The 18,329-nt window shown below is 36.8% G+C and overlaps 1 protein-coding gene across 2 annotated transcripts in view; it reads left to right on the top strand.

Moving 5' to 3' along the window:
- Positions 1-17,643, top strand: part of Gk (glycerol kinase) — an 80,226-nt gene extending 62,583 nt beyond the window's left edge. For both annotated transcript variants that reach the window (XM_005369737.2, XM_013354670.2), the window contains exons 14-21: positions 4,414-4,492; positions 6,236-6,332; positions 7,263-7,347; positions 7,894-8,014; positions 8,123-8,266; positions 11,007-11,087; positions 15,613-15,699; positions 17,467-17,643. In XM_005369737.2, coding sequence (XP_005369794.1) covers positions 4,414-4,492; positions 6,236-6,332; positions 7,263-7,347; positions 7,894-8,014; positions 8,123-8,266; positions 11,007-11,087; positions 15,613-15,699; positions 17,467-17,477 — 705 coding nt within the window. In that variant the 3' untranslated portion in view covers positions 17,478-17,643. The remainder of the gene's footprint in view (positions 1-4,413; positions 4,493-6,235; positions 6,333-7,262; positions 7,348-7,893; positions 8,015-8,122; positions 8,267-11,006; positions 11,088-15,612; positions 15,700-17,466) is intronic.
- Positions 17,644-18,329: the final 686 nt, after the last annotated feature.

Here is an 18,329-nt window from a genome sequence, read left to right as displayed (position 1 = left end):
GACATAGCATGGATATAAGGTCAGAGGACAGCTTGTCTGAGTACTTGCTGAACCCCATCATAGACTTTCAGAGGCCAGACTGTTTTCTCCATCCCTCTATCCTATAAAAGAACGTAAAAAAAACTAAATCCTATGTTAAGCCCGTATTTTTCTTTTTTTACACATAAGTGTTAGAGGCTTCTTTATATTCGTTTACTTGCTTCTTTGTCTACCTCTACGTCGTGATTATCACGTTACTATTTATTGTCTCCGAGATTTTTATCTTTCTTGTGCAAGATTGTCCATTTTAGGTGGATGCCTCTGTAGTAGCCAATTATTTGATAGATCGCCATATTACCACCAGGTTGAGTGACATCAAATAGCACAGAATTATTTCCACTCAGTTCTGGGTATTCTATCCAGTATCTCAAAAGGCTGTAGTTAGGTGTGGACCGAGGCTTTGGCTTATCTGGCATTTCAGCTGCTGTCAGCCTGAGAAAGGATTTTTGGCAGAGTCTAGTTCCTGCTTCTACAAAGGGCTTCAGCTTCTTTCTAGCTCTCAGCTAGAGACCACTCTCAGCTTCGAGAGGTCACTGGTAGCTTCCGTGCCTTCTCAACTTGGCCCTCAGCTTCCTCAAAGAATAAAGGGAAAGGGGGAGTCCCAGAGAGAGGAAAGCAGTGGTCTTATGTCACCTAACCACATGCATCTTTGCATAATCCTTCACCTTTGACTAGAAGCAAGTTAGGGGGTTCCATTGTACCCGGGAATCACAAAAGAACATAAACATGAGGAATTACCAAAACTACATCAATGAAGAATATGAACATATGCCATTAATAAAGATTGTATGGACTTTTGTAATGTCCATTCTTGGATGGAGGGGGTAGCTTAATTGTAAAGGTGCTTTCTTTAGAAGCATGAGGACTGGAGTTTGATCCTCAGAACCCATGTGAAAAACAATTGGGCATTGTGGTTTGTTCTTGGCACAGACAAGTGGTTTTGTAGGGCTTGCTAGCCAGCAATGCCAGCCTAATGTAACTAATACATTCACCTTGTCCTGTTATCTTTCACTTTTTTAATACCTCCTCAATTTTCTATTGAGTCTTCCGTCAAGTGCAGCTGGTGATGTTTATATGCTTACATGCACCTCTCCCAGTGCATTGAGACAGCCCTAGGGCCTGTTTGTAGGTGAGACATTGCAAAGTTGCATCTGTGTATTTGGGATGCAATTTGTGATAGCTTGAGAAAACACTGTTGGTTTCTTCTGTACTCTCTTTTCCTGTGCAACTTCAAAACATTATGCTCTATTTTGCCTCCTGCCTCTGAATTCTGAAGACCACGTGTCTTTTTCAGATTCATTTTAATGAATTTATTAAACACATGTTCATGTGTGTTTGTCTGTGTAAGTTTCAGCAGGTGCTCAAAGAGGCCAGAAGAGGGCGCAGATGACTTGGGGCCCCAGTTGCAGGTGGTTGTGAGCCAGCTGATGTGAGTGCCGGAAACAACATGGGTCTGGAAGAGCAGCGAATGCTCTTAGCCGCTAACCATCTCTCCAATACCCTTACATGCTTTGCATTTCAATTTTAAGAGGTTTATCTCATTTTTATTCATTTCTTTAAAGTCTAAACCATACTGTACATTATATCAAGATACAAACATTCTATTCTTGTTTCAGAAACGTATTTTAGCTACTTTTATTGTCACTTACTCACTGGACTTCTTCAGTGAGACATTCCTTGACTCCTGAAAAGCGAAGCTTTATCAAGTGGCTGTGAGCACACGTGCCACAGTGCAGGCGGACTCATAGGACAGCCTTCTCTCTAGTATGTAGATTCTGGGAGTTGGCTCAGGCTTGGTAGTTGGTGCCTTCATCTACTGAGTCACCTTGTGGCTTTGGACTTTTGAAAGCGTTTGCTTTAACTGAGGTAATGACAACTGTAGTTGTCACCTTGCTGTTTCTTGTCACTTTTGTTTCTCAACAGGATCTTAGGTACCCCAGGTTAGCCTCTGTGTGCCACCATACCCGGCTGCATTCTTTTTCCCTTTCTATTACGTTCGTTTATTAATGTAGCTGCATGGCATGGCATGGCATGTGGGAGGTCAATTCTCACCGCTGCCATGTGAGTCACAGGGATGGAACTCTGCATAACAGGCTTGGTGGCAAGATCCTTTACCTTATGAGCCATCTTGTGACTCCAGAAAGTGGTCCCTCCACACCCATACTGTAGCAGGGGTGTGTGAACACACACATGTTAATAGTAATAATAATAATTTGATAAATCGTAGTTTAGATTTTAAACTCAGTACAAAAAAGAACTCAGTGATTTGAATATTGATGACAAGTTTAAATTTTACATTAACGTGTTGAGTTAAATATACTTTAATTTTGATTTTATTTTTATTTACTTTACCATTTAATAATTTTGCATATAAAGCTATTGTATAAGGAAAAACTGTGTTATTCTTTGTGGTGATATATAGTGACTTCTCATAGAACCTGGTGGAGTAAATCACTATATTCTCTGATTCATTTGCGTTTTGGCAACTGACATCAAGAAGGAACATTTGGTTGGTTGGTTTTATTTTGTTTATTTATTTAGCATATATTTGCATATATTAAATAATGTTATATTTATATTTTTATATATTTCTATATTTAACATAATATTATTTAACACACACACATATATACATACATATATATGTGTGTATATATGCATATATATGAGTATTTTGCCTGCATACTTTTTTACAGTATCCAAGGAGGCCAGAAGAGGGCCTTGGGTCACCTGAGACTTAGGTTCAGATGGTTGTAAGCTGTCATCTGTTTTTTGGGAAGCAAACCTGGGTTCTCTGAAATAACAGCTGGTACTCAACCTCTGGACCATTTCTACAGTGTTTTTTCTTAATTTAAGGGAGGACCTCATGTTCAAGCTGACCTCTAAGTAACTAACTGGTCTAGGGTGGCCTTGAACTACTGATTATTCTCACTCCGTTCCCCAAGTGCTGGAATTATAGATTGCAACATGATGGTCAGTAGGACGACGTGCAATTCATGTAGTTGCTCTGGTAACAGGTTCTTACCTTACTGTCATCTGATATTTGGTGTGGAATGACTCAGTCATTTTATGGTTGGGACTTCAGAGCAATAAATTTGAATCTTTAAATATTGTTTTGATGTATTTTCTGCCTTCAGGATATGTTTGTTCGTCTGTTTTTGTAGGATTTGGGGTTGAACCTAGGACCTTAAACATGCTAGACAAGCTCTCTGCCACAGGGCTAAACCCTTGGTCTAATACATTTTCATAATTGCTTTATTGAGATATAGCCCAAGCACCAAAACATCTCTTTTTTTGGTAATATTCTCTACCTTTCTCTTTTTTTATTTTGTGGTTCTGGAATGAAAACTAGGGCCTTGTGTATGCTAGTCAAATTACTCTACCAACAAGCTACAATTCTAGCCCCAAATTTACCTTTGTCGTGTATATGAATCTGTTGTTTCTCATAAAGTCATATATTTCTGCAAACAACAGCACAACTCCAAAATGCTTCATAATCCTAAAGAAAAGCCCTATTACAGCTCTATCCCATACCATCCAACCCTGCCCCATTCAGACCTAAGCAGCTATTAATCTACTTCTTTTCTCAATGAGTTTACTGATCTTGGCCATTTCATATACATGTAATCATAGGATATGCTACTGACAAAGATTAATGAAGCTAGTATTTATGCTTAGTAAGGACCTTGACATGTATTCTCATAGTAAGAGGCATGGTAGGTTGTTTAGATAAGTATTGTAATAGTTACCATCATTCTGTAGGTTAAAAAATGGAGCTCAGTAAGCCTAGATAATTTATTTGCGATCACATAGCAATTAAGTACTAAAATCTCAACTCACATGTGACTAAAATTACATTTTTACCCTTATTTTCCCCTCCCAATCCCCTGGAAATTGACTGGGTGTAGGAGCGATACTAGAGATCTAACCCACTGCCTTATCCATGTGACACATGATTGATTTCAAAGAATAATCACGTATGTCTTCGCTAGATTTTTTTCCTGTGCTATTAGATACATAAAATATACTTACATTTTTAGTGTGTCTCATTGCAGTAGTTTTGTGGATGATGTAAGGTTTTTTTAATAGGTGACACTATGCATAAGTAGCTTATCATGTTATACAAAGATGAAACTGCTCAAAATATGAATGGCCACCTATTAGGATAGGTTCGAGGGTGCACTGGAAAAGTCCACTACTTCATGGTCTAGGTAAAATGGTTTGTATGAGAAATCATAGTTTTTCGTATTTGTAGGGACCCCCAAATAGAATTGTTTGAAGATTCTCCACTTGAAACTATCAGACATACTAGAAAGGACAGAATGATCTTACTAGTGGCAACATATATTCTATCTTGGATTCCTTTTCTCTTAGGGTTCTGTAGCTATAGCTGGTGCTGTAATCCGCTGGCTAAGAGACAACCTTGGAATTATTAAGTCCTCAGAGGAAATTGGTGAGTATGTTTTGTAAGAAGTTAAAATGTAAAATAGGATCTCTATGAGTTCTGGGCCACCCTGGTCTACATAGCAAGTTACAGGGCAGCCACAGCCACATATAGCAAGACTAAGTTTCAAAGGAAAACATCCAAAGAATGAATGAAAAATGTTAATATTTTGTCCCTGCAATCTGTAAATACTTACTTTGCCACTACCCTGCTCTATGAATTATGTAAGACCCCTTATGTAAATTTGATCTATCCAGAAAAGACTATTTTATGAAGACTGATTGCACAATGAATTGGCGTAATTTGTGGTGGGTATTAATAAAGTGGTGAGATGGGACATAAAAATGACTCATGCATGAAATTGAACACCAAAGAGTGCTGCCTAGCTCGGCAGGTAGAGCAGTGTAATTACCTTTATCTGATGAGAAGGAGCACTAACTTCTGGGTTAGAGTGAACGGTGAAACACTGGTACTTATAAATTATTAGTGTGGCTGTATTCAGTTTATGGGTAATTGTTTGAACACAGCTAGTCATCTACCTATTTTACCTTGCCTCCTGAAGTAAGACAACCAGAAATGCATTTCTGGTTAGGCGCCAGAGGCAAAACCACCTCATCTCCTAGTCAAAGAATTTCAAAATCATGGAAATGGGGCTGGGGGCAGTAGGTAAAGTGTTTGCAGTGCAAGAACAGGGGTCTGAGTTTGGTCCCCAGAATCTGTTGGGAAAAAAAAAAACAAGCTTGCTGGCTTCTATATCTAATCCCAAGGCCGGTAGCTACAGACGTGTGGACTCTTAGGGCTGGCTCTCTCAACATTCTAGCATTTGTGGCATGTTCTAGGCCAGTGAAAAGCATTGTCTTAACGAACAAGATGGACATCTCCCAAGTTCCAAGCATTGACGTTGACCTCGGGCATCTACATGCATGCACACCCTCACTGTGTACACACATACAACAAACATACACATGGAAATGAACAAAAATACCTAAAGGAAATGAATCCAGTTTCTTGAGCTCATTTTTTGGTGGGGGCAGTCAATGAAGGGGAAATGTTCTTATTGTTCTTATTTAGCACTCTTTTGTAATTAGTGACACTTTATTGTAATTTTTTGTAATTAGTGACACTTTGTTGTAATTTTTGTAATTAGTGACACTTTGTTGTAATTTTTTGTAATTAGTGACACTTCGTTGTAATTTTTTGTAATTAGTGACACTTTGTTGTAATTTTTTTGTAATTAGTGACACTTTGTTATAATTTTTTTGTAATTAGTGACACTTTGTTGTTGTTGTTTCCCAGCCGCCCAGACTCCCGAAATAATCACACAAAAACTATATTAATTAAGTCACTGCTTGGCCAGTTAGCTCTAGATTCTTTTTGACTAACTCTTAAATCTTAATTTAACCCATTTCTAGTAATCATATATTGCCACAAGGCTATGGTTTACTGGGTAAAGTTCAAGCGTCTATCTCGGGTGGGAATGCATGGCTTCCCCTTCTCCAAACGTCACCTTTCTTCTCCCAGCATTCAGTTTAGTTTTCCCATCCTAGCTCTGTTCTATCCTATCAGGCCAAGCCAGTTTATTAACCAATGGTATTCACAGCATACAGAGGGGAATCCCCCATCAACACTTTACTACTAATGAACTAGAAATGAAAGATCCTGATGTAAATTTGAAAGTATATATGTTTATTTAGCGAAGCAAGATACTGATTTGATTTTCCCTTTGCCTTTCTTTCCCCTTTTTAATACTAGAAAAACTTGCTAAAGAAGTAGGTACTTCTTATGGGTGCTACTTTGTTCCAGCATTTTCAGGGTTATATGCACCTTATTGGGAGCCCAGTGCAAGAGGGTAAGTATGTCTATAGTTACAAGTAATTTGTTACATATTTTAAAATGGCTAGAAAAGAGGCTATTGAATGTTCCTATTACAAAGATAAGATAAATGCATGGAGTGCTAGGCTTGCCTCATTGCACATTATATATACATGTCTCCAAACCTCTAACAACACTTCATTAATATGCACAGTTATTATGTATTAATTGAAAAGTAAATGATAATAAAAGAAATGAAAGTAGAGAAAGGGGATTATTAAGAGTAAGCGATAATAGATTGAATATGTTCAAAAAACACTATGTAAATGTATGAAAATACCATAATGAATCTCATTAGGTTTAACTAATATGCTAATAAAAATTAATGGCAATACTGAAAGAAGAATAGGGCTGACGATATGTATTGAAAGGTCTTGGTTGTTTACTAAATTAGTAACTAAAATTTTTTTCTACTTTTACCTGTACATTGAGCACACTATCATCTAAATGAATGTGATTTGATTTTATGTTAATATCATCTGTTCTGTTAGATCACAGCTATTGCCACCTGTGGATATAGGGTTACGGACTATAAGGACATTCTGAACTACTCAGTGAATATATTCAATTTTCTTTCCTGCCTACATTTCTGTCTATTGAGTTCACTCTTTACATTGTTGGGACATAAGATCAATCAAGTGACAGAGCATTCCTTTAAGTCATTGTCTCTATACCCATAGATTAGTGCATCTCTCAGTCCTCATCAGGGAAGAGGTGGTTAATACAGAAAAGAAGCGTCAATAAAGTGCTCAGTTATAAATGGGACAGCTACACCCCCTCCCCAAAGAAGGAGGGGCCATGGAAAGAGAGAGGGCAAAAGGACTGTAAGCCAGAAGCTGGGGAAGAAAAAAGAATCATTGATTTATTTATATCCTTCTAGTCTGAAAATCTTTTGTGTGTATTTTAGGATCATCTGTGGACTCACTCAGTTCACCAATAAATGTCATATTGCTTTTGCTGCATTAGAAGCCGTTTGTTTCCAAACCCGAGAGGTAATGAATATAAGCCTATTTTTCTTATGCTTGATCCTTTTTATCACCCTTAAATTAAATACTCATTATATATTTATGCCTTAAATTTATTAAGTACTTAAAGTGTTCCCAATTGAAAACTGAAGCCTACATAAACAGTACTCTAAATACAAGTGTGCCCTCTCTCCTCTGCCAAGTCTCATTATCTTATAAATACCCTTATCACTACCCACTGGGCATCTTATGTTGGAGAGAAGGCTAGGTAGTAGAGTAAGCAGTACATATTAGGCAAAGGAAAGAACACAAATGTAGACATCAGCACAGGAGACGAAGATGCCAAATCGAATGCTTAGCTTACTGAGTAGGAGGGTGGGTAAGGAAGCATGAAGCCAGAAAAGGTTGGTTGCAACCAGATCGAGGAGGGTTCGGAAGAACAGAATACAGTGTCTCAGTTTCATTCTTGCTGGCTTTGAGAAATACTCCCAGGTTTGTGTGTGAGGGGTTGCCGTTTTTAGACATATTACTGTGAAGTAGTCTCATCATGCTAATTGCATTGGTTTATTTAAGATTTTGGATGCCATGAACCGCGACTGTGGAATTCCACTCAGTCATTTGCAGGTAGATGGAGGAATGACCAGCAATAAAATTCTTATGCAGCTACAAGCAGACATTCTGTATATTCCAGTAGGTTAGTAATCCTTCACTCCTTTAAACCCCAGAAGTAATAATGTTGGGAAGAACTGATCCTTCAGGCATGTATAACTACAAAATTCTTGACATAGCTTTCTCCTCTCAGTGAAACCATCCATGCCCGAAACGACTGCTTTAGGAGCTGCCATGGCAGCTGGAGCTGCAGAGGGTGTTGGTGTTTGGAGTCTTGAACCTGAGGATTTGTCAGCTGTAACAATGGAGCGGTTTGAACCTCAGATCAATGCTGAAGGTATAGTTAAAGAATAAAACTTTAAAAAAAAATAATTCTAGTTCCCCTACCCATTTCCTCTCCCAGATCCATCACACCTCCTTTCCCTTCAGAAAGGGCAGGCCTCACAAGGATATCAACCAAGCATGGCATGTCAAGTCATAAGAAAACTAGGCACATCCCTTCATATTAAGGTTGGATGAGGCAACCCAGTAGGAGGAAGAGGGTCCCAAGAGCAGGCAAAAGAGTCAGAGACAGTCCCCATCCACTATTAAGAGTCCCACAATAACATCAAGCTGCACACTGTAACATATATGCAGAGAATGTAGGTCGGACCAATGCAGGGTTTCTGATTGTTGGTAGATTCTCTATGAGACCCTGTGAGCCCTGGTTAGTTGATTTTGTGGGCTATGTTCCTCTGGTGTCTTGACCTCTCTGATTCCTACAATCCAAAGAAGGATTCCCTCTTCTCCAGGATTTCCCAAGAAGAGCTGTCAGTTCTCTTCAAATTATTCCACAACATAGAAACAGAAGGAACATTGCCAAATTCATTTTATAAGGCCACAGTCATCCTGATACCCAAACCCCACACAGGTTCAGCAAAGAAAGAGATTTACAGACTAGTTTCCCTAATGAACAGTAATGCAAAAACACTCAATAAAATACTCACAAACCCAAATCTAAGAACACATCAAAAAGATCATCAAGCATGATCATGTAGGCTTCATCCCAGAGATGCATGGATGGTTCAACACTAGAAAATCTGTCAGTGTATTTCATCATATAAACAATCTGAAAGAAAAAAATGATCATTTCATTAGATGCTGAAAAAGTCTTCGACAAAATCCAACATCCCTTCATGATAAAAGTCTTGGAGAGGTCAGGGATACAAGGGACATACCTAAATATAATAAAGGCATTTTCCAGCAAGCCCACAACCAACATCAAATTAAAACATCAAATTAAATGGAGAAAAACTCCATTTAATTTAGTGATTCCACTAAAATCAGGAATAAGACAAGACTGTTCACTCTCTACATATCTATTCAATATAGTACTTGTAGTTCCAGCTAGTGCCATAAGACAACCAAAGGAGATCAAGTGGATACAAATTGGAAAGGAAGAAGGCAAAGTATTACTATTAGGGTATGATATAATAGTATACAAAGGCAACCCCCAAAATTCTACAGGGAACTCCTTAAGCTGACAAACACCTTAACTCAAAAAATCAGTAGCCATCCTTTATACAAAATGACAAATGGGCTGAGAACGAAATCAGGGAAATAACATCATCACAATAGCCACAAATAATAGAAAATATCTTGAGATAACTCCAACCAAGCAAATGAAAGATCTGTATGACAAGAACTTCAACTCTTTGAAGAAAGAAATTGGAGAAGATTTCAGAAGATGGAGAGATCTTTCATGCTCATGGATTGGTAGAATTAACACAGAAAAAAATGACCATCTTACCCGAAGCAATCTATACAAACTAAAAGCAATCCCCACCAAATTCCAACACAATTCTTTACAGACCTTGAAAGAACAATACTCAACTTCATATCAAAAAACAAAAAAGGATAGTTAAAACAGTCCTGTACTATAAAAGAACTTCTAGAGGTATCCACCATCCCTGATTTCAAGCTCTACTATAGAGCTATAGTAATAAAATCTGCATGGTCTTAGCATAAAAACAGACAGGTTAATCAATGGAATGGAATCAAAGACCCAGATATAAATCCACACACCAATTGACAAAGAGGACATAAATATACAATGGAAAAAAAGAAAACATCTTCAAAAACAGTGCTGGTTTAATTGAATATTAGCATGTAGAATACAAATATAGAATAAATCTTTTAATGGAGTACATTGAAAATAAACTTCATGTGGGGAAATTTTTACCCTTTGATTTGTCGACTGCTAAGCACATTGGGTTTCCCCAGCAAGAATGAATGAGGGGAAATGGGTCCTCTCTATATTATTTAGGAGAATGATACTACTACTTCAATTACAAAATAAACAAAAAAACTAGCCTGACAAGCTGCCAATGACAGCTTTTAGATTTTTTAGGGTGTTTGTTCTTTTACTTGAGAAGGGAAAGCCAGATGGGGTGACACCTATAATCCCAGTGCTCAGGAGACAGAGGCAGGCAGATCATAGGCCAGCAAGGACAACATGGTCTCGGGGGAAAACTAAACAAAGCGAGAAGGGAAATATACTCCATTAACTAGTCCTATGCAGGAGGGCAGCATCATTGTTCATTTTCGTGGACTTTTTATATTTTCACCTTAAAAATTCTACCTTAAGATGCTAGGGATGGGGTAGTTATGATTTGAATCTTGTGAGCAATCAATATTTGCTAATTCCTTCAACTGGAACAAAATCAAATCTGATTTGTCCACATCGTACTTTACCTCTCTCTCCATGTCAACCACCCCCCAAAAGAAGAAAAAGCAAAGCAATAGGATTTTCCTTTTCAGATCACCCCGACTTTCTGGTGACTAGTTTGTCTTCACAGCAGATAGCCTGCCTTGGCCTCCTGCTAAACTGCCATCACACATCCTTCCTCTGGCCTCGAAGCATCTCATGAGCTCCCTGCCAGTCACCACCAGGTGTGAGTTACCAAGTCTGCCATCCAGTAAAGACTCACTGTGGTTGAACCTGAGCTATTAGGACCGCTGAGTAAACTTTAAGTGTTCAACTTTGACCACCTCCACAGACTACATCTCATGCATGGTTCCTCTGATTTTAATTCTAGAAAGTGAAATCCGTTACTCCACCTGGAAGAAAGCTGTGATGAAGTCCATTGGTTGGGTTACAACTCAGTCTCCAGAAAGTGGTAAAATGTCTTTACTGGCTGTTATTGACAGTTGTTATTTTATTATTGATATTTTTTCTTAGTGCTTACTTATTGAAGTATCTGGATGCTTGTACTAAGCCAGGCCACTCTGAAGAAAAGGGTTATCCTATATCTAGTGTTCCTCACATTTGAAACAAAGATGGAAACTACTATTTACTATGTGCACCTCACTGGAGCCTGTTGATTTCTGCCCGGCATGTCAATGAATAACTGAATTTTCCAAAAGTAAAATTATTACTTCTGGTTCCTTCCTTAATGAAAAAAATCAACTAGACTCTTTTATTTTCCCTCTCCCTGATCACATTTACCTTTTTGGGAGGCTTTCGTTATCACCTGAAGCAACAGAGAAGTATATTCAGTCCTAGACACTTAACCAAAATATTCAGGTTGAGTAAACCATTTTGAAGTGTGAATTCCTATGAACTCAGCAAGAGGAAGTAAACTAAATATAGCAAGTTGGAAGTTTTGTAATTGAGATGCTATTAGCACAAAATAGAGAACATTTTTATTTTTCAAATCACTTAGGCAAGAAAGTATTCAGGTTTAGTAAACAGCTTAAATAGCTCTAGGCTGCCTTTGATTCAGGATTACAGTCCTTATCTAGTCAAGATATGGAGTAAAATGAATGGCATACTTTATTAGGGAAGAGTTCATAAATGAAGTATTATTTGGCTTCCCAGCTTACAGTGAGTATAGAACCAGTTTTAACACTTGTGGCTTTTAGGAGACACTTCTAATTCACTGTGATCTGTATGTTTTAGCCCTAGATGTTCCTTATTAAAATTGTTCCCTTCTCCTCTTAAGCAAATTTAATATGCTTTTGGTTTTGAGACTGGGCCTCTTTTTTTCCTTTCTATTTTTGTTAAATATTTGTTTGTTAAGTCTCATGCATACCACAGGCTCACGCTCATCTTGCCTTGCTAAGATGAAGGATTAACTCATTTTTGCTAAGACTCCAATTTTGAGACCCGTGACAATTACATTTCAGAAACACTACTCTTTAGCACCCTCCTGGTTGCTATGCCAGCCAGAACAAATGTGGACTCTGATTACTTTGCTTAATCCCCTAAGTCAATGCTATGCAAAGCTGGGTGTGTGATTTCTTGGACTAGTTGAATTTTTGTTAATGATACAACCATCCTGGCTTCCTCTTTCCTTCTCTACAGCTTGTAGACACATTTTTCTTTACTACCTGTTAAAAATATAATATTAACTTCAATATTTCCATAAAAGCAATGGATCATTTTTCATTTATGTTCCTTATTGTCAATGAATTTTCAATACTTGAAAAAATGAAAAAAGAAAACAAAATTTGAATTTTTTAAGAAATATTTTTAGTTTAATTTTTCTATAGCCCAAGCCGGCTCTGAACTTACTGTGTAGAAGCTTGAACCTGGGATCTTGTTGTCCCCGTGTCTGTTGGGATTACAGATGTATGCCATTATGCCCAGCCTTAAATTTTTACATCTCTTTATTTTGTGCTGCCAGCATCAATAGTAAGGGTATTTCATTTGTCAAGTTTCAATTATTTTTCAGTACTAAAGATTGAACCTAGGGCATACACATTGGCGAGTGCCATATCTCAGCTCTCCTTTTTTTTCTTTTTATATATTTTATATTCATTCTTTAAAAAAATAACTTACAGAGTAATGGATTCCATTCTGTCCAGCCATATTTTTACTTTATATCTTGAGAGAGGACTTCATTTCAGGATTTCATTCAGGAGGCCCTTGGACTCATGCTGGAGGCCAGCCAGTCCTTCAAATTACTGATTGTCCTGACCCATATTCCAAGATTAAGTCTGCACCACCAGACCCAGCTCTTAATTTGATTTTTGTTGTAGTTATACCAATGATCCAAAATATTTTAGTAGTTTTATGGAAACATTGAAATGTGCGGTGTTTAGGAGTACCTCTAAGCTGTACAATTATCTCAGATTCATATTTAAGGTTTTGCTAAATGTGTTCCTTTAAACAATATAAATATATATATATAATAGCAGCTTGTATTCTGTATAAACTATATGATAATAGCAGTACAGATAGAACCCTAACCTAATAAAGTTGTCTTCAATTTAACTTATGGGAAAAATATTATATCAATAATTTACAAAAGAGGTTATCATTGCTGAAGCAACCAAATTTTTTTGTTTATAAACATGTTTGAATGAAATATAAACAATTAAAATATATTAAATATGATTATTATATAACTAATAATATTAATAACATAATCATTTATATCGATATACTAATATTATAGATAACATTAGGACATAATTTTTTAATTTTTTTTAAAATTTTCAAGACAAGGTTTTTCTTTAGCTTGAAGCCTGTCCTGTAACTTGCTCTGTAGACCAGGCTAGCCTTTAACTCACATAGGTCTGCCTGTCTTTGCCTCTGCTTCTCATGTGCTGGGATTAAAAGTTTGTGACACCACTGCCAGGCTTTATTTTTAAAATTTTAGATAATAGTAATGAAACATAGACCAGGGTGACCTCAAACTCACAGAGATCTGCCTGCCTCTGTCTCCGAGTGTTGGGATTAAAGACATGCACCACCACACCCAGCAGTATCTTACTGGGTAGCCCAGAGTGGACTCAGACTTATGATCCTCCTGCCTCAGCTTCCAAATGGGAGGGATTATAGGTGTGAGCCACCATGCCCAGCTCAGGATTTTGGTAGTTCTAGAGCAAGTCTGTTAAAATGACTTTGCTTTGGACTTACAACACATGAAACACTTTGAAAATAGTTCAAATTAGTTTGAATATATTGTATAGGTATAAGTACATAAAATATGAATTTATTATATATAAATATGAATACCTATGTAACATATATGTGTGGTTATCCCACTGGAGAAGAAATATCTTCATCAAATGGTTACCACCTAAATTGAGAGGAGCTCCAGGGATCATTTTGTTGTTCTTTTGTTCTTCTTTTTGAAACAGTGTCTCAAGTCGTACAAGTTAGCCTCAGATTCACTGTGTAGTTCATGTAGTTCATGGATGACTGTGAACTTCTGGAAAGTATGCCTCCCACTCTACCACCTCATTTTTGTGGTGTTGGAAATTGAACATTTTAAGCTTTGTGTATGCTGGGCAAGTATCCTATATCCCTAGCCACAGTCCTGAGACGTTTTCATATCAGAACTCATTGTAGGGACATCAGAAAAAAATCAGTTATTGTAAGTTACAGCTGATGGCTTTCTTTAAGAGAATGAGATATTTTCTTTTCTAAAATCAAACGAAAATATGGTCTTTACAAATATGGAAATAAAAACATTTGCTTGGCATTTGAAAACCTAACAGACAGTGACCGAATAAGCAAAATAGCTTATTGACCTCTCCTGAAACTGCAGTTTCTAAGGGAAAAGAAATACGTGCTGAGAGGAAGAAAGCCCTCTTCCAAAATAGAAACAACAATCTTAAGACTACATTACATAAACTGTGCTCGGGGGAATCCCTACCTGGCAGATTGGAAAGATGCCCTGTATTACAGCTGTACTTTCATAACTCTGGGGAGTTTCCTTATGTTCTGGGGGTCTGGAAGCGTAGCTTAAAAGCCCTAGATTTAGTCTTTAACAACCCAAAATATGCTAAATAGTTTAGATTCATTGTGTGTAGAGGAGTGTGTGTGTGCACACATGTATGTATAGGTCAGAGGACTCCTTTGTGGGGTTGATTTTTTTTTTCCTTCCACCTTTAGAGGGGTACTGGGAATTCAGGTGTGGTTGCCAGGTTTGCACAGAACGCACTTTCCCCCTCCCCACTGAACCATTTTGCCAACTCCTGGGCACAAGAGTTTTAAATTTAAGGAGAATTTGGATCACAAAGACAATCCTGTTCTCCGTAGTATAATTTCGTTGCATTAGACCATTTAGCTTCAGCAGTGCTCCAGATTTACTATTTTGACACGAGACCAAATCAGTGTTTAAAACATAAAAGACCTCGGTGTGGGAAAGGTACTTACAGAAGTGCAGGAGTGCCACTAAGGGCAGGATGGAGATTAGAGAGGGTGAGAGCTCAGAGTGATCAAAATGCACTTCACATATGTATATATGGGATTGTCAAAGGACGAATTCAGTCCAGCTTATTTATAAAAAGAGTTTTGAACTCATCTAAAGTAGACTAATGAAACCTTTCTAATACACTTGGGTGAATTGTACTGCTCAGTTACCGTAATTGGGAGAAGAATCTAGAAAGCACAAACCAACAGCCTCCCAAAAAGCTCTCTTTGGCTTTGCCAGTGGAAAGCTGATGTTGGCTATATGTGTTACATTCTTGGCTACTTGTGGCATGCTATCTGTATTGTTCATTAACTTTCATAAGCCTCGATATTGATTATATTTTTGATTTGAAGTAGTAACTCTTTGCCAGCTTTTATGAATATGCTATTTTTATAACTTGTTTTGCTCTCATGTGATTCTTAACATAAATATTGTAATTATGTGTCTCTCTTTTGGTTTGCTTGGCTGGAATCCCCTTCTACTTGGATGACCACAGGTGACCCTAGTATCTTCTGTAGTCTGCCTTTGGGCTTTTTTATAGTGAGTAGCATGGTAATGTTAATCGGAGCAAGGTACATCTCAGGTTAGTTACTCTTTCAATTAGACAACTTTTAGTAGTTAGCTTGAATGTGTTTGTTTGTAACTCAGTAGAAAGCTTTTGGTGTATTTCTTTTTTCCTATGTTAAAAAAAAAAAACCAGACGTCAATTAGAGGCATAATTAGTTATATCAATTCATCTTTGCGGACAGTTAGAATTAAGGCCTGTGACTTTGCTGAAACACTTTTATCAGATGATTTCTTTGAAGGTCTGCATGCTGCTGTCAGCTGTAGCAGTAAGCAAAAGCAAAAAGTACAAATGTTAATTTTTAACTGAAAGGAATTTCAGAATGACTGAAGAAAGTTAAATTGTAAGGTTGGCATTAACCGTCTTGGTTTTAAAATGTGCATAACTTTTCAAGACTTCTGAAAATCTTTGTAGTATGTCTTAGTCGATCTATTCTTCCAAGAAGTTTGGTCAGAGCTTGTTAGCTGAGTTCTGTAAAACTCTAAAACTGGGAAAGATATTCAGTTACTTTTACTTTAGTTAAAAGAATACATTTTGTGAAGTCTTTTAAATTATTAGTTAAGTAAATTAGAGTTGAAATAAAATGGAAGTATTCTTTCCAGAATAGTTTCTACTGAATATTATTTATAACCATATAAAAGTAATGGTTCAGGAATGTTATAAAATGTATAGTACCACCAATATTAATTTAAACATAATTGACATTTGGAAGCTACTTGTAGCCATTCTTTAATTTTTCTTCAGGTTTATATTTTAAATGGAAATTACTTATTTTGAAACATGCTTCTATGTTTCAATTTGTATATTTAGAGGAAAAGCTAGATTAATTCTTGTATTCGATATGGTGATGGCTGACCTTGGTTTAAGATATAAAATTTAAGCTTCCTTCATGTGAAGGAACACGTGCCTATGGAAAGCTGACCAGCATATCTTTAAGTTGGCACCATTAGTTTAATGCCATATAGAAGCATGAACCAAAAGTTTTTATCACCACAACATTGGATTATATTTTAAGTAATGCGAAACTGAGTTATTTGCATGAGAATTTAAAGTTAGATTGTATAAGCTTTTCTATATTCCTCATATTCAAGCATACTCAGGATAAATTTTTTCAGATCACCTACTTCTATACTAACAATACCTTATTTTCGGTATTGATGCTAATATGCTAAAGGCTCTGTCTACAAAAACATGTAACAGAAGTAGCAGATATTTCTTCTCTTTTTGCTTCTGAGGGATGTCTGCCAGAATAGTCAAAACATTGCCCGGAGAACTTTAATTTAACTTTGCAAAGATAAGGGCTGTTTTAGAAAATGTTTTATTATCCTGAGTATTTTTGCTATATGATGATGACCTAGAAAAGATGAGGAAAAGAATCATAGCTGAAACCCTTCATTGATTTTGTTGTGTTTTGTTTATCTTTTGATACTATGATAGCATGAAAAGTCCTAAACTCTATGGAAACTAAAACTTGTAGTGTGTCTTTAAGCTAAATTATACATTAAATATCAAAAGTAGTTGACTTCTGAAATGTACATAGTCACCATCTATAAGCCTTCTTCTTTGGTGACATATACTGAAATTAGTTACCAATAGTGGTAATATTTGCTAAGGAGCTGGCCCAGTTACTTTTGTTGCTCCATAACTATTTAGCATCATAGAGAAATAACAGATTTGTTATATAGAAAGTATGTAATTAGTAGCTCACATAATTGAAATAGCATGTATTAACTCCTGAAATGCATATATGCTTTATTGACTATTATGGTTTTTGTCCCCCTTTAGGTATCCCATAAATAATACCACCTCATGGATTCCCAAGATGCAAGCTTTTTATATAATGAGAAAATCTGACATTTCTGTCTCATAATGTAATGACGTTATTCATAGCCTCTGATTTTTTTTTCATAAACCGCCTGCTGCATGATCCTCCAAGTAGATCTATGGCTTGAAATAAAGAAAATGCAGCAGAAAGGATGCTCCAGAAACATTTAGTGTTGTTGTTTAACATTGACAGACAGTTAAGGTTGGGCCAGTTACCTTTGGGGCTGAGCCCTCCATTGTAATCCTGTGGTATTCCCTCTAAGGTCTAGGATGAGTTCATATCCTGTCCATTGGAATTGGTCATCCAGTATATTCAGACGCTAGTGAACCGGGATTTGATCCTCTTCACGGCAGACATCTGAGGAAGGGGCTGCTATTAACTTCTTCACAACGAGTGGCTTTTTGCTTGTTTGTTTTTAACAGATCAAATGTCTTCCTTTCTACATGTTAGAAGACCACAACATCACTGAATATTTCAATGGAAACGTCTAAGGAATTATTAGATAACGATTTGCTGTTCTGATAACTTGAACATTTTCTGAACAGTGTTTGCCAAAATTAAAAATTTGGGGGTGTTTTACACTGTCTCACTAATTATCATGGATTTCTGTCTGAATCTTACAGAATAGAACACTTTCTTTTTCTGGTTATTTTTTTCATCTCTCCTTTTTATATTTTTTTATTCTGTACGTATAACATACATACCTATATATTTTATATACTGAGGGTAGCCCATTTCTAAATCAAGAGCACATTATATGCAGTAAGTTATAACAGGGCTGCTCTTAAGTGGACTACTATGTATATAAATTTGGGAGAGGGGC

Source organism: Microtus ochrogaster, unplaced genomic scaffold, assembly GCF_000317375.1.
Source record: "Microtus ochrogaster isolate Prairie Vole_2 unplaced genomic scaffold, MicOch1.0 UNK58, whole genome shotgun sequence".
NCBI classification, from domain to species: domain Eukaryota; kingdom Metazoa; phylum Chordata; class Mammalia; order Rodentia; family Cricetidae; genus Microtus; species Microtus ochrogaster.
Note: the sequence above shows the minus strand (reverse complement) of the source record. Positions and strands in the feature narration are given on the sequence as shown.